The sequence below is a fragment of the Mauremys reevesii genome, linkage group 19, assembly GCF_016161935.1.
Source record: "Mauremys reevesii isolate NIE-2019 linkage group 19, ASM1616193v1, whole genome shotgun sequence".
Taxonomy (NCBI): domain Eukaryota; kingdom Metazoa; phylum Chordata; order Testudines; family Geoemydidae; genus Mauremys; species Mauremys reevesii.
In genome coordinates this window covers 5,484,930-5,508,515 of record NC_052641.1, presented here as the reverse complement: position 1 = coordinate 5,508,515, position 23,586 = coordinate 5,484,930, and the positions used below count along the sequence as shown (strand labels likewise).

The window sequence follows — 23,586 nt, the reverse complement described above, 5'->3', positions numbered from 1 at the left end:
TGGAGTCCATGTGGACATTTCCTGGGTTGCAGAGAATGCTAGGCACCGGGGTCCGGGAGGGACATGGGGCCAGCGGCAAGTGGGATACCAGCCTGCAGAGGGCGCTCCAGAGCTGCAAAGAGCTAATTCCTGGAGACAACCAGCAGGAGGCGCCGCAGGGGTGAGTCCCGCACGGCTACAAGGTACCTGCAAATTGATTGTTTGAATATTTGCTCCACTGTCTTCCTGGTTACTACACTTAAGCTGACTGGTCTATAATTCCCTGGGTGGTCCTTATTCCCCTTTGGATAGGTAGGGACTATATTTGCCCTTTCTCCATCTTCTAGGTTCTCCCCCATCCTCCATAAGTTCTCAAAGATAATTGATCGTGGCTCAGAGATCTCTTCAGCCAGTGTCCTAGGTATTCTGGGATGCATTTCATCAGACCCTGCCAACTTGAAAAGATCTAACTTGTCTAACTTCTTAACTTGTTCTTTCCCTGTGTAAGCCTCCGAGATCCTACCCCATTTACACGGATTTTCACTGCGTTAGTCATACGATCACTGTTAACCTTTTTGGTGAAAACTGAAGCAAAGAGCCATTTAACACTTCAGCCATTGCTGTGTTTTCTGTTATTGTCTTTCCCTCCTCAGTGAGTAATGGGCCTACGCTGTCATAGAATCATAGACTTTAAGGTCAGAAGGGACCATTATGATCATCTAGTCTGACTTCCTGCACAGTGCAGGCCACAGAATCTCACCCACCCACTCCTTTATCAAACCTGTGTCTTGCTTCTAATGTATTTTGTAAAATGTTTTCATGTTGCCTTTTGGTTTCTTGTCTGAACCCAGCTGGATTGAGGGGGAGGGGGATTCAGAGAATGCTGGGCCCAGCCCACAGGGCTAGACACTTCGTTGACTGTGACACTGCTTCACAGGGTCCCTGGGAAGCAAGTCGTGCATGGCTTCATCAGGACAGACGGGAGGGTTGGCTGGGTGCTGGGAGAGAGGCACTGCTGCTCCAGGGATGATCCTCTATGCCACTGAAATATGCTCAAACCCTTGTAAAGCACGTTCGATCTCAGGATGGCTTCCTGGGGCCTCACAGACACACTCCAAATCCTCCAGGGAAAGAATCCCCAAATCCTGCAAATGGCAGCTGGGGCCATGCCTTCATCACTGCACATGACTCCAGGAGGCGCTCTCGCAGTTCCATAGTGTCCCGGGTGGAGCCTCCTTGCTCCAGTCCGGTAGGGGCACTCCCTTTTCAAGTGTCCCAGTCACCCACAAGCGAAACAGTCTTTAGGCCTTGGCACCGGCCTCCAGCCCCAGGTGCCTGGCCTCTGACAAGGTCCATGTGCCCTGCTGAAGCAGCCCCGCTTGCTGCTTGGCGAGCCGGGCCACACAGGCTCTCCAGTACTAGTCCATGTTTTCCACTGTCCTCTATCTTCAGTCTCCAAACTCTCAGATTTGGGCAATAGTCTCACAGTCCTTGCCCTCGCTCCTTGTATCAGGGGTGGCCCACCTATGCCCGCATTCTCCACCACGTGTAGCTGTGCAGGACTCACCCCTGCGGCTCCTCCTGCTGGTCGTCTGAGGGAATTAGCTCTTTCCAGCTCTGGAGCGCCCTCTGCAGGCCAGTGTCCCACTTGCCGCTGGCCCCCGTGTCCCTCCCGGACCCCAATGCCCTTTTACCTGGGGTGCTGCCCCTTCAGGTAATAACCCACAGAGCTGGGTCTCCCCTCCCCGGGGAACCCCCACCCTCTAGCCCCACCTTGCCTCAGCCTATGGGACACTGCCAGTCACCATCTAGCCCCCTTTCACTGGGGCCGACTGCAGTCTGTATAAGCCAGTCATCATAGGCAAGGGGTTCTGACCTGCTGACTTCCTCTGCCTCCCAGTATCTCTGTGGGCCTAGGACCAGGCCCTGCAGCCTGGGGAGTTGCCAGCCTGGAGCTCCCCTGCTCCTCTGGCCTTCCCCCAGCCCTGCTCCACTCTCGGTACCCTGCTCAGCTTCCAGGCAGCCAGGTCCTTCTCTCTCTATGGCCAGAGAGAGACTGCCAGCTCCTGGCTCACTGGCCTTTTATAGGGCCAGCTGTGGCCTGATTGGGGCGTGGCCCAATCAGCCTAGTAGCTGCTTTCTCCCAGCCACAGCCCTCCCCAGGGCTACTTCTAACCCCTCCCGGGCAGGAGCGGGTGGTCGCCCCACCACACACCTAAGATGAGGTGATAAGTAACAGAGCCCACATGGATTTGTCAAGAACAAATCATCTCAAACCTTCTTTGACATGGTAACAAGCCTTGTGGACAGGGGGGAAACCCCTCGACTTTAGTAAGGCTTCTGATACTGTGTCACATGATCTTCTCATAAACAAACTAGGAAAATACAGCCTAGATCAACGTGTTATATGGTAGATGCACAACTGGTTGGAAAAGCTTACTCAGAGAGTAGGAATCGATGGTTCACCATCGAGCTGGAAGGGCAGGGCGAGTGGGGTCGAGCGGGGATCTAGGGTTTCCACCTTTCTAATTGTGGGTAACCGGACCCCTGAGGCCCCGCCCTTTCTCTACCTCTTCCCTCCCCAAGACCCTGCCCCATTGCTCTCTTCTCCGCCCCCCCCCCCATCACTTGCTGTATTGTCTCCACCTCCTCCCCACACCCCAGCTGGGCTCCTTCTGCTCCGGGGCTGGGACGGGAGCTGCTTCAGCCTGCAGGTAGGGGCTGGCAGGGATTAATGACCAGGCATCTCCCCATGCCCTGCGGTAACCAGGCTTTTGGTTTGGGTGCTATTTAGGCTTGCCAGATCCCCCAAAACCAGGCACCTGGCAACCTTAACTGGCATCTGGACACAGAAGCCAAAAACCAAACTGTCTGCGTAAAAGCTGGACAGGTGACATTCTGACAGCAGGGATCTGTCCTGGGTCTGGTTCTAGTCAATATATTCAGCAGTGATTTGAATAATGACAGGGAGAGTACACTTATAAAGTTTGTGGATGATAACAAGATGGGAGGGGTTGCAAGTGCGTTGAAGGGCAAGACTAGAATTCAAAATGATCTGGACAAACTGGAGAAATGGCCTGAAATAAATAGGATGAAATTCAATAAGGACAAATGCAAAGGACTCCACTTAGGAAGGAATAAGCAGTTGCACAAATACAAAATGGGAAATGACTGCCTAGGAAGGAGCACTGCGGAAAAGGAACTGGGGGTTATAGTGGATCGTATTAGCAGGAGTGTTGTAAGCAAGACACAAGATGTAATTCTTCCACTCTGCTCAGCACTGATGAGCTCTCTAGTGGAGTACTGTGTCCAGTTCTGGGCACCACACTTTGGGAAAGATATGGACAAATTGGAGAAAGTCCAGAGGAGAGCAACAGAAATGATTAAAGGTCTAGAAAACATGACCTGCAAGGAAAGATTGAAAAAATTGGGTTAGTTTAGTGTGGAGAAGAGGAGACTGAGAGGGGACACAATAAGCCTTTACATAAAAAGTTGTTATAAAAAGGAGGGTGATAAATTGTTCTCCTTATCCACTGAGGACAGGACAAGAAGCAATGGGCTTAAATTGCAGCAAGGGATGTTTAGGTTGGACATTAGGAAAAACTTCCCAACTGTCTGGGTGGATAAGCACTGGAATAAATTGCCTAGGGAGGTTGTGGAATCTCCCTCACTGGAGGGTTTTAAGACGAGGTTAGACAAACAGCTGTCAGGGATGTTCTAGATAATACTGAGCATAGGCACTGACTCCATGAGTGCGCCGGGCTGGAGCACCCATGGAAAAAAATTAGTGGGTGCTTAGCACCCCCAGGAGCCAACTTCTCCCCAGTGCCTCTCCGCTGCTGATCAACTTCTTCCCCTCACTCCCAGCGCCTCCTGCTGCCGCAGTCAGCTGTTTCACGGCATGCAGGAGGCACTGGGAAGGATGGGGAGGAGCGGGGAGGGGGTGCGCTCGGGGGAGGGTGTGGAACTGGGCGGGAAGAGGTGGGGCAGGGTGGGGGCTAGAGAGAAGGGGGGCACGGCGCCTGGGGCAGAGTGGGGGGTTGAGCACTCCCAGGGCCCGGAGGAAGCCGGCGCCTGTGATACTGAGTCCTGCCTCATTGCTGGGGACTGGACCAGTTGTCCTACTGAGGTCCCTTCCAGCCCTACATATCTGTGATTCTAAGTGCTGGTAAGATCATGGCAGCTGGGGGAGGGGCTAAGATGGGACAGAGGTTCCGTCCCACCAACCTGCTCCTGCCGTGGGGAGGAGACCTCTGTGAGGTTCCACTTGTGGTGTTCTCCAGCACTGCTCCTGCTGGGAGGTGGGGCTGGGGCACTGCAAGGTCTGACTCTGTCCCCTTCACCCAGGGTTCCCAGGGATCTGTAGGGAAGGGACCCTGCCCACCATGTGCAGTCAGGAGCACGCTCTGTCTCAGCAATGGCTGGTGCTCTGCTAGTCTCCTTCCTTATGGCAGCACCACGCTATAGGTGCAGTGCCACCCTGCAGCTGCTCAGTCCAGGTGACCCAGGGGAAGGGGTCTCCTGGCCCCATGGAGTGTGGTACTCTTGCCAAGCCTGCTTCACCCCCACCTGGCCCCAGACCGGCCCACAAAGCCCATGGAAGGGCATCTCCTGGGGGCCAAAAGAGAGGGGGGCACAGGAGAGGGCTTCCTGGGTGATACGGACCCAGAGAATTGACAGTTTGCTTCCCTGCTGCTCCTGCACTCTGCAAGGGCAGAAAATCCCTGCAGTACCTCCAGGGCAGGGACCCTCTGTCTGTGGGGTCCCAACCGCCCCCTGCGCTGGAGCTGGCCAGCGTGGAGGAACGGCTCAGGGGAACGGGCCATGCAGCCTGTGCTCACAGCAGCCCCTGTGATCTGCCCCAGGGGCCAAGCCTCCCAGAGTGTGCAGAGCACACGGTGGGGTTTGTAACCCTTGTCAGAGTCGCCCCCTCAGCAGGGGGGGCAGCGACAGGGCAGAGGGAAGGGCTCCAGGTTGAGGGAGCTCTGGCGCATCCTTGACAGAGCATGGAAGGAGTGGCTCTGGGCTCTTCCTATTCTAGGACAGTTTACTCTGCAGCTCCCGGATGCCCTCGCCTCTGCCTTTCCTGCCCTGTCCTGTGCGGGCCCTGCGGCCAGCCCCTCTCCAGCTTTAGCCCTGGGGAAGGTTTCTTCAGCCCAGCATACTCCTGTTCTGCTTCTTTCAGCTCTGCGGGACCCCCTTCGAAGGCCGAGGTCCTGAGAAGCGCTGTCCCTCGAGCTCCCTCTGGTCTTGCCAGCGAGCAGAAGGTCAGAGCATTGGTCTCCCCTGCAGGAGCTTTCTCTGCTTGTGTGATGGGGGCGGGGAGTCAGGGAGCCCAGGGGGAGCGTGGGCCATTTCCCCATGCTCCAGCGGCAGGCTCCCAGCAGGGATTGCCAAGCAGAGCCCTCCATGTGCCTTGCAGCGCAGAGCGGAGGCAGCTCAGACTTGCTGGCCAGTTGCTGCGTGAGGAGAAGTAGGGCTCGGTCTCAGCAGCTGCCAGACACCTGAGCCAATTCTCCTCAAGGGGCTCTCCAGGAGGGGCGATTAGTGCCGTGCCGTGCAAGGGAGACGTCTCTTGTTTTCCTTTCTCAGTGGCTCGGTCTGTTTGGTGGCTGATCCGGGGTAGGGTGGCAGGGGCGGCTCTACCTTTTTGGCCGCCCCAAGCAGTCATGCGCGGGAGGCGCCCCGGAGCCGCGGGAGCAGCGGACCTCCCGCGGGCATGACTGCAGAGGGACCGCTGGTCCCGCATGGCTCGGCTGGACCTCCCGCGGCTGCGGACGGTTCGCGGGTCCGGCGGCTCCGCTTGAGCTGCCGCAGTCATGCCTGCGGGAGGTCCAGCCGAGCCGCGGGACGAGCGCCCCCTCCGCAGTCATGCCTGCGGCAGGTCCACTCGTCCTGGGGCTCCGGCGGCAGGGGACGGGCCGCTCCTCGGCTCGCAGCGGCAAGATGAGCTGGGGCCCCAGCCTTTTGCCGCCCCCTAGATTTTGCCGCCCTAGGCACCAGCTTGTTTTGCTGGTGCCTAGAGCCGCCCCTGTAGGGTGGGATGCCTCAGTACCGATAGTGGCTCTTGTTGTGGGTCAGGGACTCAGGGCCTGCTGTACCTGACAAGCGCTGCCCTCGCCCTGCAACCGAATCAGCCATTGGGTCATGGAGGGGGGACGGCGTGTTTCTGGAGGCTCCCTGCTCGCTTGGCTAGCGGGGAGCTCTTGTCCGAGCCAGAGAGCCTGGTTCTCCTGGCACTCATGCTGGTGGAGATCAGGAGTCTGCCCGCCGCAGCCACAGGAGTTCTGGGGGTGGCACTGAGAGGAGTCAGGCCCCTGGATTTGAAATCTAACCATTTGCCCCTCTAGGCTAAGCTCAGGGCCGGCCCACAACATTTTGGCATCTGAGGTGGGGAGCTCAAATGATGCCCCCATGGCCCCTCGCTTGGGCCAAAACTTTGATAGGTCTCAATTCTGGGTCCTAGTGGTGCCCCTCCACAGTCTGGCACCTGAGGCGGCCGCTTCAGCTCGCCTCATGGTAAGGCCAGCCCTGGCTGAGCTCCAGCATGGCCCAGTGCTGAGAATCTCCCTGCCTCGGCCCTGGAGTGCTGAGCCAGCTCCCTCCAGAGCTCCCAGCCGCTGCTGTGAGACGGGGGCTGGCTGCACGTTCCCAGCCCCAACTGCTCCTAACTCCCACCTGCCCATGGACCAAGGTGCCAGGGCTGGGCCGCCCTCGGGGCTGAGAAAAGCAGCCCCCTCTAGTTCACCTGAACCCCCCAGTCTCTCTGCGGGCCGTTGCTGTGGCATCTGTGGGGCTGTACAGGTACGTGCAGGTGCTTGAGACTCCCAGCTGGAATGGTGCCCGCAGAGGCTGCTCATCTGCCAGGCCTCCAGAGCTCCTCAGCCAGCTCTAGTCAATGCAGGGGAACCCCTGGCAGCCCCAGGAGCTCCAGCCCAGCTGGCCTCACCCATTCCCTGGAGCTTCCCAGGCAGGCTGTTGGAGCAGGGCGGCCTTGGGGAGGCTGTTCCCAGGGGCGGGCGGCGGGGGGGGAGGCCTGCCTGGGGGCGGGCGCAGGGAGGCTGTTGCTGGGGGGGGCGTGCGCAGGAGGAGGCTGTTGCTGTGGGGCGGGCGTGCAGGGAGGCTGTTGCTGTGGGGGCGGGTGCGAGCAGAGGCTGTTGCTGTGGGGGGGCGCAGGAGGCTGTTGCTGTGGAGGCGGTGTGCGGGAGGCTGTTGCTGTGGGGCGGGTGTGCGAGGAGGCTGCAGTGGGGCGAGGGAGGCTGTTGCAGTGGGGGCGGTGCGCAGGAGGCTGTTGCAGTGGGGCGGTGCGAGGAGGCTGTTGCAGTGGGGCGGGTGTGCGAGGGAGGCTGTTGCTGTGGGGCGGTGTGCCAGGGAGGCTGTTGCTGTGGGGGGCGGGTGTGCGCAAGGAGGCTGTTGCTGTGGGGCGCGGCGCAGGAGGCTGTTGCTGTGGGGCGCGGGCGTGCGCAGGGAGGCTGTTGCTGTGGGGCGCGGGCGTGCGCAGGGAGGCTGTTGCTGTGGGGGGCGGGCGTGCGCAGGGAGGCTGTTGCTGGGGGGGGCGGGCGTGCGCAGGGAGGCTGTTGCTGTGGCGGGCGTGCCAGGAGGCTGTTGCTGTGGGGGCGGGTGTGCAGGGAGGCTGTTGCTGTGGGGGCGGGTGCGCAGAGAGGCTGTTGCTGGGGGGGGCGGGCGTGCGCAGGGAGGCTGTTGCCGAGGGGGGCGGGCGTGCGCAGGGAGGCTGTTGCAGTGGGGGGCGGGCGTGCGCAGGGAGGCTGTTGCTGTGGGGGCGGCGGCGCAGGAGGCTGTTGCTGTGGCGGGCGTGCTCAGGGAGGCTGTTGCTGTGGAGGGCGGGCGTGTGCAGGGAAGCTGTTGCTGTGGGGGCAGGTGTGCGAGGAGGCTGTTGCTGCAGGGGCGGGTGTGAGGAGGCTGTTGCTGTGGGGCGGGCGCAGGGAGGCTGTTGCTGTGGGGCGGGTGTGCAGGAGGCTGTTGCTGTGGGGCGGGTGCGAGGAGGCTGTTGCAGTGGGGCGGGTGCGCAGGAGGCTGTTGCTGTGGGGCGGGCGGCAGGGAGGCTGTTGCTGTGGGGGGCGGGTGTGCGCAAGGAGGCTGTTGCTGCAGGGGGCGGGTGTGCGCAGGAGGCTGTTGCTGTGGGCGGTGTGCGCAGAGAGGCTGTTGCTGTGGGGGCGGGTGTGCGAGGGAGGCTGTTGCAGTGGGGCGGGCGTGCGCAGGAGGCTGTTGCAGTGGGGGCGGTGTGCGCAGGGAGGCTGTTGCAGTGGGGCGGGCGTGCGCAGGGAGGCTGTTGCAGTGGGGCGGGTGTGCGCAGGGAGGCTGTTGCTGTGGGGCGGGTGTGCGCAGAGGGTGTTGCTGTGGGGCGGGTGTGTGCTGGGTGGCTGTTGCTGCTGGGGGCGGGGGTGCGCAGGGAGGCTGTTGCAGTGGAGGGCGGGCGTGCGCAGGGAGGCTGTTGCTGTGTGGGGCGGGCGTGTGCAGGGAAGCTGTTGCTGTGGGGGCAGGTGTGCGCAGGGAGGCTGTTGCTGCAGGGGGCGGGTGTGCGCAGGGAGGCTGTTGCAGTGGAGGGCGGGTGTGCGCAGGGAGGCTGTTGCTGTGTGGGGCGGGTGTGCGAGGAGGCTGTTGCTGTGGGGCGTGCGTGCGCAGGGAGGCTGTTGCTGTGGGGCGGGCGTGCGCAGGGAGGCTGTTGCTGTGGGGCGGGTGTGCGAGGGAGGCTATTGCAGTCGGGGCGGGTGTGCGAGGAGGCTGTTGCAGTGGGGCGGGGGTGCGAGGGAGGCTGTTGCAGTGGGGCGGGGGTGCGAGGAGGTTGTTGCAGTGGGGTGGGTGTGCAGGGAGGCTGTTGCTGTGGGGCGGGTGGGCGCAGGGCGGCTGTTGCTGTGGGGGGCGGGTGTGCGCAGGGAGGCTGTTGCCGTGTGGGGCGGGTGCGCGCAGGGAGGCTGTTGCCGTGTGGGGCGGTGTGCGCAGAGAGGCTGTTGCTGTGGGGCGGTGTGCGCAGGAGGCTGTTGCAGTGGGGGCGGGCGTGCGCGAGGAGGCTGTTGCTGTGGGGCGGTGTGCGAGAGGGTGTTGCTGTGGGGCGGGTGTGTGCAGGAGGCTGTTGCTGTGGGGCGGGCGGCGAGGAGGCTGTGGCTGTGGGGGGCGGGCGTGCGCACGGAGGCTGTTGCAGTGGCGGGCGGGTGTGCGCGGGGAAGCTGTTGCTGTGGGGCAGGTGTGCACAGGAGGCTGTTGCTGCAGGGGCGGGTGTGCGAGGAGGCTGTTGCTGTGGGGCAGGCGTGCGCAGGGAGGCTGTTGCTGTGGGGGCGGGTGTGTGCAGGAGGCTGTTGCTGTGAGGCGGGCGTGCGAGGAGGCTGTTGCTGTGGGGCGGGCGTGCGCAGGGAGATTGTTGCAGTGGGGGCGGGCGTGCGCAGGAGGCTGTTGCTGTGGGGCGGGCGTGGCGCAGGAGGCTGTTGCTGTGGGGGGCGGGCGTGCGCAGGGAGGCTGTTGCTGTGGGGGGCGGGTGTGCGCAGGGAGGCTATTGCAGTGGGGGGCGGGTGTGCGCAGGGAGGCTGTTGCTGTGGGGCGGGGTGCGCAGGGAGGCTGTTGCAGTGGGGCGGGTGCAGGAGAGGCTGTTGCAGTGGGGCGGTGCGAGGGAGGCTGTTGCTGTGGGGGCGGTATGCGAGGGAGGCTGTTGCTGTGGGGCGGGTGTGCGAGGGAGGCTGTTGCTGTGGGGCGGGTGTGCGAGGAGGCTGTTGCTGTGGGGCGCGGGTGTGCGAGGAGGCTGTTGCTGTGGGGCGCGGGTGTGCGAGGAGGCTGTTGCTGTGGGGCGGGTGTGCGCAGGGAGGCTGTTGCTGTGGGGGTGGGTGTGTGCAGGAGGCTGTTGCTGTGGGGCGGGTGTGCGCAGGGAGGCTGTTGCAGTGGAGGGCGGGCGTGCGCAGGGAGGCTGGTGCTGTGTGGGGCGGGCGTGTGCAGGGAAGCTGTTGCTGTGGGGCGGGCGTGCTCACGGAGGCTGTTGCAGTGGAGGCGGGCGTGTGCAGGAAGCTGTTGCTGTGGGGGCAGGTGCGCAGGGAGGCTGTTGCGGCTGGGGGCGGGGGTGCGCAGGGAGGCTGTTGCTGTGGGGCGGTGTGCGAGGGAGGCTGTTGCTGCAGGGGCGGGTGTGCGAGGAGGCTGTTGCTGTGGGGGGCGGGCGTGCGCAGGGAAGCTGTTGCTGTGGGGGCAGGTGTGCAGGGAGGCTGTTGCTGCAGGGGCGGGTGTGCGCAGGAGGCTGTTGCTGCAGGGGCGGGTGTGCGAGGGAGGCTGTTGCTGTGGGGCGGGCGTGCGCAGGGAGGCTGTTGCTGTGGGGGCGGGTGTGCGCAGGGAGGCTGTTGCTGTGGGGCGTGCGGCGCAGGGAGGCTGTTGCTGTGGGGCGGGCGTGCGCAGGAGATTGTTGCAGTGGGGCGGGCGTGCGAGGAGGCTGTTGCTGTGGGGCGGGCGTGCGCAGGGAGGCTGTTGCTGTGGGGCGGGTGTGCGAGGGAGGCTATTGCAGTGGGGCGGGAGTGCAGGGAGGCTGTTGCAGTGGGGCGGTGCGCAGGAGGCTGTTGCAGTGGGGGCGGGGTGCGCAGGGAGGCTGTTGCTGTGGGGCGGGTGTGCAGGGAGGCTGTTGCTGTGGGGCGGGTGTGCGCAGGGAGGCTGTTGCTGTGGGGCGGGTGTGCGAGGAGGCTGTTGCTGTGGGGCGGGTGTGCGCAGGAGGCTGTTGCTGTGGGGCGGTGTGCAGAGGAGGCTGTTGCTGTGGGGCGGGTGTGCGCAGGGAGGCTGTTGCTGTGGGGGGCGGGTGTGCGCAGGGAGGCTGTTGCTGTGGGGGGCGGGTGTGCGCAGGGAGGCTGTTGCTGTGTGGGCGGGTGTGCGCAGGAGGCTGTTGCTGTGGGGCGGGTGTGCGAGGAGGCTGTTGCTGTGGGGTGGGTGTGCTCAGGGAGGCTGGTGCTGTGGGGGGCGGGTGTGCGCAGGGAGGCTGTTGCTGCAGGGGGCGGGTGTGCGCAGGGAGGCTGTTGCAGTGGAGGGCGGGTGTGCGCAGGGAGGCTGTTGCCGTGGAGGGCGGGTGTGCGCAGGGAGGCTGTTGCCGTGTGGGGCGGGTGTGCGCAGGGAGGCGGTTGCTGTGGGGGCGGGTGCGCGCAGGGAGGCTGTTGCTGTGGGGCGGTGTGTGCAGGAGGCTGTTGCTGTGGGGGGTGTGTGCAGGAGGCTGTTTCTGTGTGGGGGTGGGTGTGCGCAGGGAGGCTGTTGCTGTGGGGGCGGGTGTGTGCAGGGAGGCTGTTGCTGTGGGGGACAGGTGTGCGCAGAGGGTGTTGCTGTGGGGGCGGGCGTGTGCAGTGAGGCTGTTGCTGTGGGGGGCGGGTGTGTGCAGGGAGGCTGTTTCTGTGGGGGTGGTGTGCGCAGGGAGGCTGGTGCTGTGGGGGGCGGGTGTGCGCAGGGAGGCTGTTGCTGTGGGGGGTGTGTGTGCGCAGGGAGGCTGTTGCTGTGGGGGGCGGGTGTGCGCAGGGAGGCTGTTGCAGTGGGGGGCGGGCGTGAGCAGGGAGGCTGTTGCTGTGGGGGGCGGGCGTGCGCAGGGAGGCTGTTGCTGTGGGGGGCGGGTGTGCGCAGGGAGGCTGTCACTCACAGGGTTGCGGGGAACCCTCTTTGCAGAGGTGGAGCTGCCAGCTCTTCGGGAGAAGCTGCTTGTTTCCTTCCAGGATTTTGTGTGGCAGAAACACGCTTCGCTGGGGGCAGCCAAGGACTCCTGCTTCCTGCAGAGAGAGAACTGCACCGGGGTGACACAGCTGCGTGGTGCCTACTACGCGGTGAACGGAACGGTGCTTGTCGACAGTCCTGGCTCCGGTGCCTTCCTCTACGTCAAGTCAGGTAGTCAGGCCCCGCTTTGCTGGGTGGGTTCCAGGGGGCAGCAGTCAGGGCTGCCCTGTGGCTGGGCATTTCTCCTGCGTGGGGCTAAGCCCCATTCGCTGGGGCTCCTGTGGGTCTGGAAAGCCCTGCTGAGTGCTGCGCAGCCCTCTGGGGAAGGGGCAGACTGGGTCCCGATTGTAGCTTCTCCAGGGCTGGGCTGGGCTAGTTTGAAACCCGCAGAGTCTGCTCCTGCTCCAACAGGCACTGGTGAAACTCCCTTTGCCTCCAGCGAGAGCAGGATCGAGGCCTATCGCGGATCGACCCCGCGGTGCTGCTGTGTGACCGGTGTGCTTGTCTTTGCAGCCTGCTCCCCTGGTTATTCCGGCGTGAGGTGTGCAAGGCGCTGCCTGCCCTGCCCCGGCACTCGCACCTGTAACCCCCTGAGTGGCCGCTGCGAAGGGCACCTGAGCTGTGTCCGCAGGGTTGGCCCTTCCTGTCTACATGGTAAGGGTGCCCCCCCCAGTGCGGGCGGGGTGGGGCTGGGTGCGTGTGCAGTGCTCTGATGGGAGGCACATGCACTGGATTCTGCTACCTGGGGAGGGACGGGGTGGAGCCCAGTTAACATGGACGGAGGAGGAGATGAATGGAGCTGGGCTGAGCTGAAGGGCAGAGCAACCAGCCCCAGGTCCCCGCCCGCCACTTGGTGTAGCCTAAAAACATACCACTGAGAGGAGAACCCCAGACCCGTCTGGCTCTGTGGGGCCCAGGGTGAGTCTGGGGGGTTCTTACCCCCAGGGATACCCTGGAGTAGATGCCAGCCAGGCTGCAGCCGTGGCTGATGGTGCAGGGGCAGCTCTGTGCCCTGCAGCCTGTGTGCTGTGCTCCTTCCCGTATTGCCCAGAACCACTTCGTCTCCTGTGCGCATTCGGCTGGCAGCCAGCGTCTGGGAAAGGCAGGCCGAGCCCCTGGCCCTTGCCCTCCCTGGATTGCACAGTGGCACTGGTGAGGGCATGCCCAGTGCACTGCCAGTATTGAGGCGTGGGAAGGCACCACCACACCCTGCAATGCCAGCCCATCCCTGGATGGGTGCACCGGGATCCCCTCAGGGGAAGGAAACATTGCATGGGAAAGGGTATGTAACACTCTGCTGGAGTACCCCGAGCTGGGAGCTGCCATGTTACCCCCCTGCCACAGCAAGAGGGAGCTTTGCTGGCATTAGATTGTCACACCAGCCTGTCTGCCCCCCCAGCAAACTCCTCGAGGCCCTCCTGGCCCAGACCTCACCTAGCAGGTAACAGCCAGTGAACTCCTGCCCCCGAGCTCCTCAGAGCTGTGTCTCTGCAGGGCACAGCCCGTACCACGGTGCAGTCACAGGAGATAGGAGCTTTGCTGCTCTGATAAAGAGTCACTGCGCCGCAGCTGATTAATGTACCTGGGTAAACACACCCGTCTCCTCAAGCCCAGCACTGACCTGGCTCATAGTAAAAGTGAAACAAGTTTATTAACCAAAGAGCCTGGTCAGGTGATACCAAGGAAAAGGGATAAAGGCAGAGACGGTTACAAGCACATGAAAGTGACAATGTGCATCTGAATGGCTAAGCCGTACCCCAGCAAGACCCAGTCTCTGTTCAGGATGGTTTCTGTCACCCCAGTCTCCTTTCCAGCTTTCCACAGGCCAGCCTGGCCAGGCCCCAACACACCGATCGGATTGCTAGGCTTCTTTGTCTCCTGACAGCGCAGAGATCCCCCAGTGTGACTGTGGTATATGGGGAGGCCCTGCCAAGTCAGAGGGCAAGGACTGCAGGCCCCGGCCACAGGGCACGTCCTGGTGATGAGTGAGGGCTGTCTCCTTGTTGCCTCACCAGGTCTCGTGAGCGGGAGGTGCCCTGGAGGAGCTGGCTGGTGGTACTGGGACGGACACTGTTACTACGTGGAGGAGAGTGATGCCAAGACGTGGCAGCAAGCGGAGGCAGCCTGCAGTGCCTCTGGAGAAGGCATGAGGCTGCTGGCTCTCGATAGCCTGGAGGAGAAGGTACAGGGGCCATACATGGGCTGAGGCAGGACGCCTGGGCCCCTCCCTGAGCAGAACAGATTAGGAAGCAGGGAGGAAACCGAGGAGCCTTCCTAACTCCAACCCCTGGCTTTTTTGTGTGTGTGTGTGTGTGTGTGAAGGCGACTCCTGGGCCCAGGGCGCTTGAGCAGTCACCGCAGTGAAACGCCCTGGAGCCGCCTTGCGTTTCCCCTGCTGTGCCTGTGGGTGGGGTAGCAGCGCAGGGAAGGGGTGAGGGCCAGCTGAGCTCCTTGGGTGGGAAGAAGCCGCTGTAGGACGGGGCTCTCCAGACTCCCGGCCACACCCCTGCTCCCTGCCCGTGGGGCGGGAGGGGCCCGGAGGGGCTCCCTCTGGCTCTTGGCTTGTCCTCCTTGTGAGGCTGAGCTGGTTCCTCACATCCAGCACATCCTTCCCGTGCACAGGGTCCCATGGCCTCTGGCTGCTGGGCGCCTACCCTGTGGGTGACCTGGGGCATGTCCTGGCTGGAGCTGGTTCGGCGGGAAGGGGGAAGGGATAGCAGCAGTGTGCCCAGCAAGTGCAGTGGGCACAGTGAGCACCCCTCCCCATGGGGAGGGCTCCAGGGGGTAGTCCCCTCGCTAGAGGGGGAGACATGCAGCCACTTCCCTGTGCTGTCCCCTTTCCAGTCACTGAGTTGTGGGACGGGAAGTCTGGATACACCCCTGCATCCTCCCCCAGGCTGTGTGCAGGGTACCAGAATGCCGGCTAGCCGGGAAGGAGTTCAAAGGGAGAGCGGAGATATGCCCTACACTGACGCAGGTCCTGCCTCCCCACAGGCCTGGGTGAGAGCCATGGTGCAGAGGGACAGCTGGACTGGGCTGAATGACCTAGATGGCGATGGCAGCTGGACGTGGGCAGTGGCTCAGCACGCAGATGGTGCTGCCCCCTGGTGAGTGTGTAGCTGACGGTGCCAGATGGGTCTGCTAGGGGGGTGCTGGTGTGTTCCCCTAGGGTGGAGATGCCCACACACAGACAGGTGGATTTGCCCTCCAGCTGCTCAGCGCAGCCTGCTGTCCTTGGGGCTGTAATACCCTGGGGCTGCTGCTGCTCAGGGGGCAGCGCTCACACCCTAGCTGGGCCTGGTCTTGCAGCAAGGAGACCTGGGCCTCCCTCCGGCCAGTCCTACTCACCTGCCCACTCTCCTAGACAGAGCAGCTGGCGTGGCCTGTGTACAGGGGCACTGTGAGGGACGGTAGGTGAGTCCAGCACTCCTCTGGGGGATCAGGCACATGGGGTGGCATCCCCCTTTGCTCCCTCACCTGTGGGGCTGGGTGCCTGGGGCATTTCACCCCCTCCCCGCCCTGCCCGTGGGGCCAGGGGCCTTCTCTATTCTTCAGGGACTGAGGTACCTCCTGAACCCTCCTCCATGCTGCTTGCCTCCATCAGTAGGCCCAAAGAGCGGTGCATCCTGCCCAGGTGGAGGTGCCCACCTTACCCGTCTCTCTCCAGTGGGCTAAGGCTGTGGCCCTTTCCATGGGAGGGGTTCCTGAGGGCTCCCCTGGCCTGAGGTGTGAGCTGCAGGGGCTCCCTGCACTGCATTGTCCTGTGTTGCAAGGCTCTGGCTGCTGCTGGAGAGACTGTCCTGTGCTTCTGCCTCAGGCTGGCTGGTGTGCCGCTCCTTCCGGGAGGCTGCCTGAGCATCGGAGCCCCGGGCTCCGGTCTTACCGTGTCCAACTGTTCAGGACTCAAGCCCTGGGTCTGCGAAGGAGTGGAGGGTACGTACCTGCCAGGCTGCCCCAATGAAGAATTCAGTGCTGAGACCCTCGGGACAGCCTGGGACACCACACACGGACCAGGCACTGACCAGGGAGCCGGTCAGCCCTGAGCCAGACTCAGTAACCAGCACCGTTCAGCAGCTGCCAAACCTGCTGTGAAAATACTGCCTGCCTGGTCGGCAGCTGGTCTCCTGTGCCAGCCCCTAGGGTGGTGGGGGAGAAGCTCCTCGTCTCCTGTGCCAGCCCCAAGAGCGGGGAGGGGAGCTCCCCAGTCTCCAGTGCTGGCTCTGTGGATGGGGGCGGGGGGAGTGCCCCGGCCCCTGTCAGGCAGGGGGCTGAAGGCTCCCGCATGGTAACAGTTCATTGTGCTCAGAGCATGGCCTGTGAGCCTGTTGCGTGGCCGGCCCAGGGGTACAGATGTCCTGACTCCTATACTGCAGCTGTAGCTGCCCTGGTGTGATGACATGTATGCTGGCAGTTCTTATAGGCTAATCACCCTGTGGGCACCTGGGTCTGGCCAGAGGCCTGTGCTGGCTACGGGACCTTCCCCTGGGGAAGCTGCTGCACACTGCTGCTGGGCCAGGGAGTCCCTGTTTGCGGGCCCTACCGGTGCTGACTGGTGCTTCTGGATCTGAAGAACGCTGGCAGGGCTGGCAGTTCCCTGGTCCTTCTGGCTCCTTGGCCCCTTTCCTCACTGGAGGTGCCTGTTTTGGTTTTGGTTTCCAGTGCTCTGCCAGAGGCAGGGCTGGGGACAGGGACCTCTGACATACAAAGGAGGGCAACCAGCTGCCCACCCGAGGGCTCAGACAAAGCCTGAGCCAAGGAAAGTTCGGTTCCAATTGTGGGAAGATCTCAGCTCAGTGAGGTCTGTGGAACTCGCTTCCCGAGAGGGACGACAGGAGTCTGTGGCGCAGGGTCTCCTCAAGCCACGCTTGGTGAGCACCTCCAGTGTGTGCTTACGAGCCAGGGGCCCCCACTGCTCTGGGTACATGGGCACAGGTCCCCGGAGCAGGACAAGTGAGAGATCAGACACAGCTTAGCCAGTGGCAGGAAGCAAGAAGCAAAGCAGGTCAGGTTTGAATACTGAGAAAGTAGGCTAGCGTTCTAGCCCAGCCCGGCACGCCGTGGCAACCACAGCCCAGCCCGGCCCGGCCCCCTGCGGCAGACACTGCCCGGCCCGGCCCAGCCCGGCCCCCTGCGGCAGACACAGCCCGGTCCGGCCCTGCCCCCCTGGGACAGACACAGCCCAGCCCGGCACAACCCAGCCCCCTGTGGCAGACACAGCCTGGCCCGGCCCGGCCCCCTCTGGCAGACACGGCCCGGCCCGGCCCCCTGTGGCAGACATGGCCCGGCCCAGCCCCCTGTGGCAGACACAGCCCGGTCCGGCCCTGCCCCCTGGGGCAGACACAGCCCGGCCCGGCCCGGCCCCTGTGGCAGACACAGCCCGGCCCAGCCCAGTATGCTGTTTGCCATGGGCATGGCGTGTTGTGTGGGGCTGTGCTAGAATAGCATGGTACGCTATAGCCCAGCCCCCATCTGGGTAAATAAATAGAAAATGGAAAGTGAGAGCGCGAGCTCGGACTGAAAAGACCAAAGGGGCGAGAGTGGGTACGGACTGCATGGGCATTATCCCGGGGATGTGTGTGTGTGTGTGTCTGCCCGGAGAGGCAGGTTGGGCCCAGAGATGGGCCATGTTTGGGTTTGGACTGAGTGGGGGGTTCTGTGATTCTTCCTGATCATTTCCTCCCCCCACTGCTGAGTGCTGTGCCTGCTCGGACGCTCCACTGCTGTTCCATAAGGTGATCCTGAGCCCCTGTTTCTGAGACAGTGTTTTCTCTCCGTGGCAGTTCCCTGGAGCCGCTGCCCCACGGAGCCTGGCTGGAGACACTGGAATGGTAGCTGCTACTACCTGGACTCGTCCTTGGCCGGCAGCACCTGGCAGGAGGGGCTGCGAATGTGTCGGCAGTTCAGACAGACAGAGCTGCTGTATCTGACCTCGCGCCAGGAGAAGGTGAGAGCCAGAGAGCCCAACCCAGCAGAGCGCCAGAGACCCACTGGACTAGCATGTGCCTCAGGCCTCCGAGAGGACATGAGGTGGGGCAGGGCTCCCGGCCCTGCTGCTGGAACAGGGCTCTAATCTGGGGCCATCGAACCCAGCCGCCCAGCACCCTGAGCAGGCAGAGTCCTAACACTGAAACCAAGAGCAGCCGGAGGACATAGACCAGGGTGTGAAGAACAGGAAGGGGGCAGGATAGGCTGATTTTAACTGTGTGTGTAGGAAACAAGCCCCCCCCCACATCTCTCACACAGGTCGTTGTCTTCACACTGGGCTGCCTAACGTCAGGCATCCAGATGCAGAGGTGCTGAGCTCGCCCCTGAGCTGCAGGGACTCAGCGTTGCTGTGATCTCTAGGCCCAACTGTTTGAAATGTGGCGCAGGAGCTGGGTGACCAAATTTCCCTGTGCTCAATACAGGACACCCGGCAAAATTACTTGTGTTCAAGCGAGTTCAAGGGCAGCCAGTCAGAACTGGGCAGTACAAACGTTCAAATTAACAAGTTGACTGAGCTCCTGGTAAAAGAAATACTGGGTAGTTGGGTTCTTTTTATTTACCTTCTTATCTTGAAGGCTTTAGAGATCACTTGGGGAGAGGTGACACGCCCCCCCATCCTGCCCCCTCACGGGGAGAGATGACACACACCCCTACCCCCCTCCCCTGCACGGGGAGAGGTGACACCCCCCCCATTCCGCCTCTGCACGGGGAGAGGTGACACACACCCCTACCCCGCCCCCACACGGGGAGAGGTGACAACCCCCCCATCCCGCCCCCGCACGGGGAGAGGTGACACCCCCACCCCGCCCCCACATGGGGAGAAGTGATACCCCATCCTGCCCCTGCACGGGAGAGGTGACACCCCCATCCCGCCCCGCACAGGGAGAGGTGACACACACTCCTACCCTGCCCCTGCATAGGGAGAGGTGACACAGACTCTACCCCACCCCTGCATGGGGACAGGTGACACCTCCCCATCCCACGCCCGCATGGGGAAAGGTGACCCCCATTCCGACCCCACACGGGGAGAGGTGACACACACCCCACCCCGCCCCCGCACAGGGCGAGGTGACACATCCCCCTATCGTGTCCCCGCACGGGGAGAGGTGACACACCCCCCTACCCCGCCCCCTCACGGGGAGAGGTGACACCCCCCCATCCTGCCCCCTCACGGGGAGAGGTGACACACACCCCTACCCCACCCCCGCACAGGGAGAGGTGACACACACCCCTATCCTACCCCTGCACGGGGAAAGGTGACACCCCCCTCATTCCGGCCCTGCACGGGGAGAGGTGACACCCCCCCCCTCCGGCCCCCGCATGGGGAGAGATGACACACACCCCTACCCCCCTCCCCTGCACGGGGAGAGGTGACACCCCCCCCATTCCGCCCCTGCACGGGGAGAGGTGACACACACCCCTACCCTGCCCCCGCATGGGGAGAGGACACACACACACTCCCGTACACCTCTCTCACACAGGGAGTGGGTAGCTGACCAACCCAACTCTCCCTGCCCAGCATTCTCTGCCCTCCATGCCTGGCTGGGCCCCCAGGATGGACCCGCCTCTCCTGGTGCCTGGCGCTGTGTCTTCCCGAGGCAACGTGGGTGGGGGCACACAGGGCGCCCCCACCCCGTGATTTCTGCCAGGGTTCACACCAGAATGTGGCCAGCAGCAGCCTTTCGTCACTGGGTGGGAGGGAAGGAACGGGAGTTGCTTTCAGCTGCGGGAGAGGGGGAGAAGGGGTGACCTGGCCCGGGTCGTTGCAGAGCTCATCTCTTCTCCTCCCCCTTCACTCTGCCCCCCCCCTCCCCCGGCGTGGCTGGAAGCAGCTTGTCCCTTCCTACCTGCACAGTGTCGAAAGGCAGTTAACACCTCCAGGCTGCTGCTGGCCACCAGCATAACCCAGCCGCTTCCTGTCCCCCGGCTACAGTGTGGGCAGGAAGGGGTTAAGCCTTGGCATGTGCAGGGCTTGGCTCCTCCTGGTCAGCGCCCTGGGCCGGAGGGTCCTGGGCTTTCCTGGGCGCTGGCCCAGCGGAGGCAGCGGGGGAAGGAAGGAACCTGCCAGCCAGGCTGTTTGTCAGCTGAGCGCTCCGACCAGGGGCTGGTTCTCCGCACAGCTGGGAGCAGGACGTGCCCGGCTGGGGGCGGGGGGGGGAGGTGAAAGGGAAAAGCAGGGAGAGGACAGAGAGAGGGGAAGCATGTAAAGGGCAGACGGGGAGGGGGCAGGAGAGGCTGGCGCCTCTCCGCATTCACCAGTTGCTGCAGCTCTCAGCGTGCAGGCAGTGCTGGCTGGAAACGGGACAGGGGGCTGGGCCCTGCTGGCCGAGAGCCAGCACGCAGTGGGGGCTGCGCTGACAACCCAGCAGGGGGAGCGGCCGGTCCCGAGTGCTGCATCTTCGTCCCACCACCAGCCTTTACACCCACACCCAACATCAGCCCCTGGACCGCCCCCCCACCACTCACTGCTGGTGGGCGGACGGCTGGCAAGCAAGGATCCGGCCTGCAGCAGGACCCGCCAGTACTGATAGGGGGAGACAGAAAATGTGGGACAATTTGCATGTTTTAAAGAAAAAGTCAGGACACTTGCAGGAGGGCTTAAATACACGACTGTCCCTTTAAAAACGGGACGTCTGGTTACCCTACACAGGAGTGTAAGAGGATGTCTTGCCCCCCAGTCCTGAGACTGTCCCGTTTCCTTCCAGGACTGGGTATGTTCAAACTTCAGGGGTGCCTTCTGGACAGGCCTGAATGATCAGACGGATGAATCCGTATTTCAGTGGACTACACGCGATCCCATCACCAGGCAGCTCGCGGAGTGAGCACTTGGCTTTCCTGATACTTGTTGACATGGATGTTACATGAAAGCTGTTATGGCAGGGCCTGTACAAGTCTTGGCCAGGCAGAGGAACACAGGAATCAGCAGGCTGGATCAGACGCCGGTCCATTTAGTCCAGTGTGCTGTCCCCGACAGTGGCCAGGACAAGACACTTCCTGCAGGGAAGGCGTTTGAAACCCCCCACTAGGCAATTCGGGAGTAAACCTCCCCTCAGAAAAGTTTCTTCCTAAATCCCCGCAGTGGGTTCTGGCTCTTGCACTGAAGCATGGGGGTTTCTGTCTCCGAATGTTGTGCCCAGCCATCAGATGGGATAACGTCCTCATTATCCAGAGAAGTCTCCCCTCCTTTGTGAACTGCTGCTAAGCTATTGCCATCTGTTAATGACATGGGAGCTGGGACTGAGACCCAGCAAACATCCCAGCTAGGGGCCACCGAATGCCCACTGGGTGGGAAGATCTGTTCATCTCTGTGATGTGGGCTGGAGTCACACACATCCCCTGCAGGTGGAAGGCTCTGTAGCTCATTAGCAACACCCTGAGGCAGCCAGCCCCCATCGTGCTGATGTGCCACCGAGGAGAGCAAAGTTGTGTTCTGGAGAGAGACGTCAGTTCGATCAATCTCTGACCCGTGTGGCGCTCACACAGGGCGAGTCTTCTGCTCTCTTCGCCCACAAGCAGTGGTCTTGCCCCATACAGGCCATTAGCCAAGTTTGAACATATAACCTCCAGATACACAGCCCAGATCTCCACCCACTGCAGCTAGAGGAGGAACCGTTGGGAGAGGCCTGCTGTTATCCTGTGCGGGGAGCAGCTATTTGTGAGCCAGTACTAAAGCACTGGATGTCAGGATTCCTGGGTTCTGTGCCTGGCTCTGGGAGCTGGGTGGTCTGGTGGTTCGAGGCAGTGTAGCCCTGTTTGGGACACCTGCAGGAAATGAACCTGGGATCTTGAGATCTAAAAGCACCAGTTTCTGCCACTTGAAGGAAAGGGCTGTTCCTGGTAGCTCAGAGCAGGGGCAGAGTCCTAAATCGCTAGATGTGGTCTAGCCACTAGAAGGGGACAAAGGTCCACGCGGTGGGAGTGTGTGTGTTGCATACATTCTTGACATACAGTGCAACGCAGCCTCCCTTTTTCCCAGGAGAATTTCCCAGGAAGGCTTGGTGGATTTGTCATCACTGGATGTTTTTCTGAAAGCTCTGCTCTAGGGATTATTCGGGGGCGGCGCGCCAGCCAGTGCTCTGCAGGAAGGGCAGACAAGCTGATCAAGTGCCAGTTTCTGGCATTGGAATCTGTGACTCTGTACAGAGCATCATGCAAAGGCCCTATCTCCTTTCAAGTGACAGTTCACAGTTTGGCCAGTAGATGGCCCCCCAGTCAGGCTACCTGCCTCTCTAGCCGGGAGTGCAGGGTGCTGCCTGGTGCCTCAGCTGCTCCTTGCAGAGATGTGTTTTTGCCACAGGTTTCAACTGTGCTGCAGGGAGCATCAGACACAGCATAACCCAACTTCTCTCTGTAAGGGCAGGTCTGTGCCAGGGCCTCCTGGGAGTTCCCACCTTCCTACCCGAAGAGAAGCCCCTCTGAGCAGGCCGGGGGAGCTAGGCTGCTGAGAGGAAGGGGTGGTCAGCAACGCTGGGCGTAGGGCTTAGGCGAGTGCTGGGGCTGGCCACGCCTTGCCACACAATAACAGCCCCACTGTTCATTTATGTTTTGGGGAAGGCACTTACGAGACGACCTGGCGGATGGCGGCCTGAAGGATTGTGTGTGGCTGGATACAGCAAGCGGACTTCTGACGGATGCCAGCTGTGAGGAGAGAAAGCCGTTCATCTGCAAGTGCAGCGAGGGTAAGGGACTAGCCAGTGCCAGCCCAGAGCCTGAGCCCCACGCTGGCTTTCCCAGGAGCAGGACAGCACTTCCGCTGCATTGACAGCCCTGGGGACTGAGTCCATTAGCTAACCCCAGAGCAGGTGCAGCCTGGGCTCAGCTGTGGGAACTTCCCTCCTTCCCTGCCATGGGAGGGGGCTGACAGGGGGGCCTGTTCTTTCTGGCCTAGCTGGTCCTTGGCCCTGCCATTATGACTGCCAGTAAGTAGGCAAAGCAGCGTCCGTTGTAGGGCTGGACAGAGAACAGGACAGGGATCCCCCAGCTCATTTCCCTCCGGGGCCAGCAAACAGACACGGCTTTAGTCCCTCCCAGCCCAGCAGAACTGCAGAGAGATGCTTGCTGGCCTCCCAGCTTGCAAAGGCCACTCCAGTGGAAGTGCAGTGTCCTCCCTGGCCCCAGCCATCGCTCACCAAGGTCCTGTGTCTGGTCAGTGGCCAGAGGAGTAACGTGGGGCTGCTTTGGGCAGGACTCGGATGGTTCTCCTTGATTCAGGGAGGTCCTTCTTTTGTGATGTCTTCTCTAACTTGTTGTACAGTAACTTAAAGTCGTCCCAGTTAACGTTGTTTCGTTATTACGTTGCTGATCAATTAGGGAACATGCTCGTTTAAAGTTGTGTAATGCTCTCTTATAACGTTGTTTGGCAGCTGCCTGCTTTGTCCACTGCTTGCAGGAAGAGCAGCCTGTTGGAGCTAGCTGGTGGGGGCTTGGAACCAGGGTGGACCAGCAGCCCCCCATCAGGTCCCCGCTTCCTTAAGTTCCCTGTGTGGCAGCCGCCCAGCAGGCTAGCAATTGCCAGGCAGTTCAGCTGTCCCTCCCCCACTGCCATGTGCTGCTCCTGTCCTCTGCCTGGGAGCTGCTCCCAGGAGCCTCCTGCTTGCCTGAGGGGGGGAAGGGGGGCTAATATCAGGGTATCCCAGTCCCCCCTTCTCACCCCATTTCCATAGAGCGGGGGGGTGGGGAGGGGATGACAGAACAGAGCTCAGGACTGAGGGAGCTTGCTGGAAGCAGCTGCTGTCTCAACTTCCTGGTCTACTTAAAAAGGCAATGTACTTAGAGTGGGGTCAGCGTACTTAAAGGGGCAATGCACATCTAGCTCTCTCACACACAGGGTGTGTGTCCCTGTCTCTCTCTGCCATGCTGTCTCCCCTCCCTCCATTCGTGCTGCCTTGTAGAGTGCGAGGCTACATTAACAACAATGTGTTAACCCTTGCGGGCTCAGCCGAGTGCTAGTTC

General features: G+C 62.2%; 1 protein-coding gene across 1 annotated transcript in view; it reads left to right on the top strand.

Annotated features, from left to right (window-relative positions):
- Positions 1 to 23,586, top strand: part of LOC120386935 — a 50,079-nt gene that overhangs the window by 10,559 nt on the left and 15,934 nt on the right. Inside the window, exons 11-19 of the mRNA XM_039506996.1 lie at positions 5,165 to 5,246; positions 11,605 to 11,820; positions 12,163 to 12,303; positions 13,665 to 13,831; positions 14,644 to 14,756; positions 15,467 to 15,582; positions 17,430 to 17,593; positions 20,340 to 20,452; positions 22,189 to 22,313. Of these exons, the coding sequence (XP_039362930.1) occupies positions 5,165 to 5,246; positions 11,605 to 11,820; positions 12,163 to 12,303; positions 13,665 to 13,831; positions 14,644 to 14,756; positions 15,467 to 15,582; positions 17,430 to 17,593; positions 20,340 to 20,452; positions 22,189 to 22,313 (1,237 nt within the window). The remainder of the gene's footprint in view (positions 1 to 5,164; positions 5,247 to 11,604; positions 11,821 to 12,162; positions 12,304 to 13,664; positions 13,832 to 14,643; positions 14,757 to 15,466; positions 15,583 to 17,429; positions 17,594 to 20,339; positions 20,453 to 22,188; positions 22,314 to 23,586) is intronic.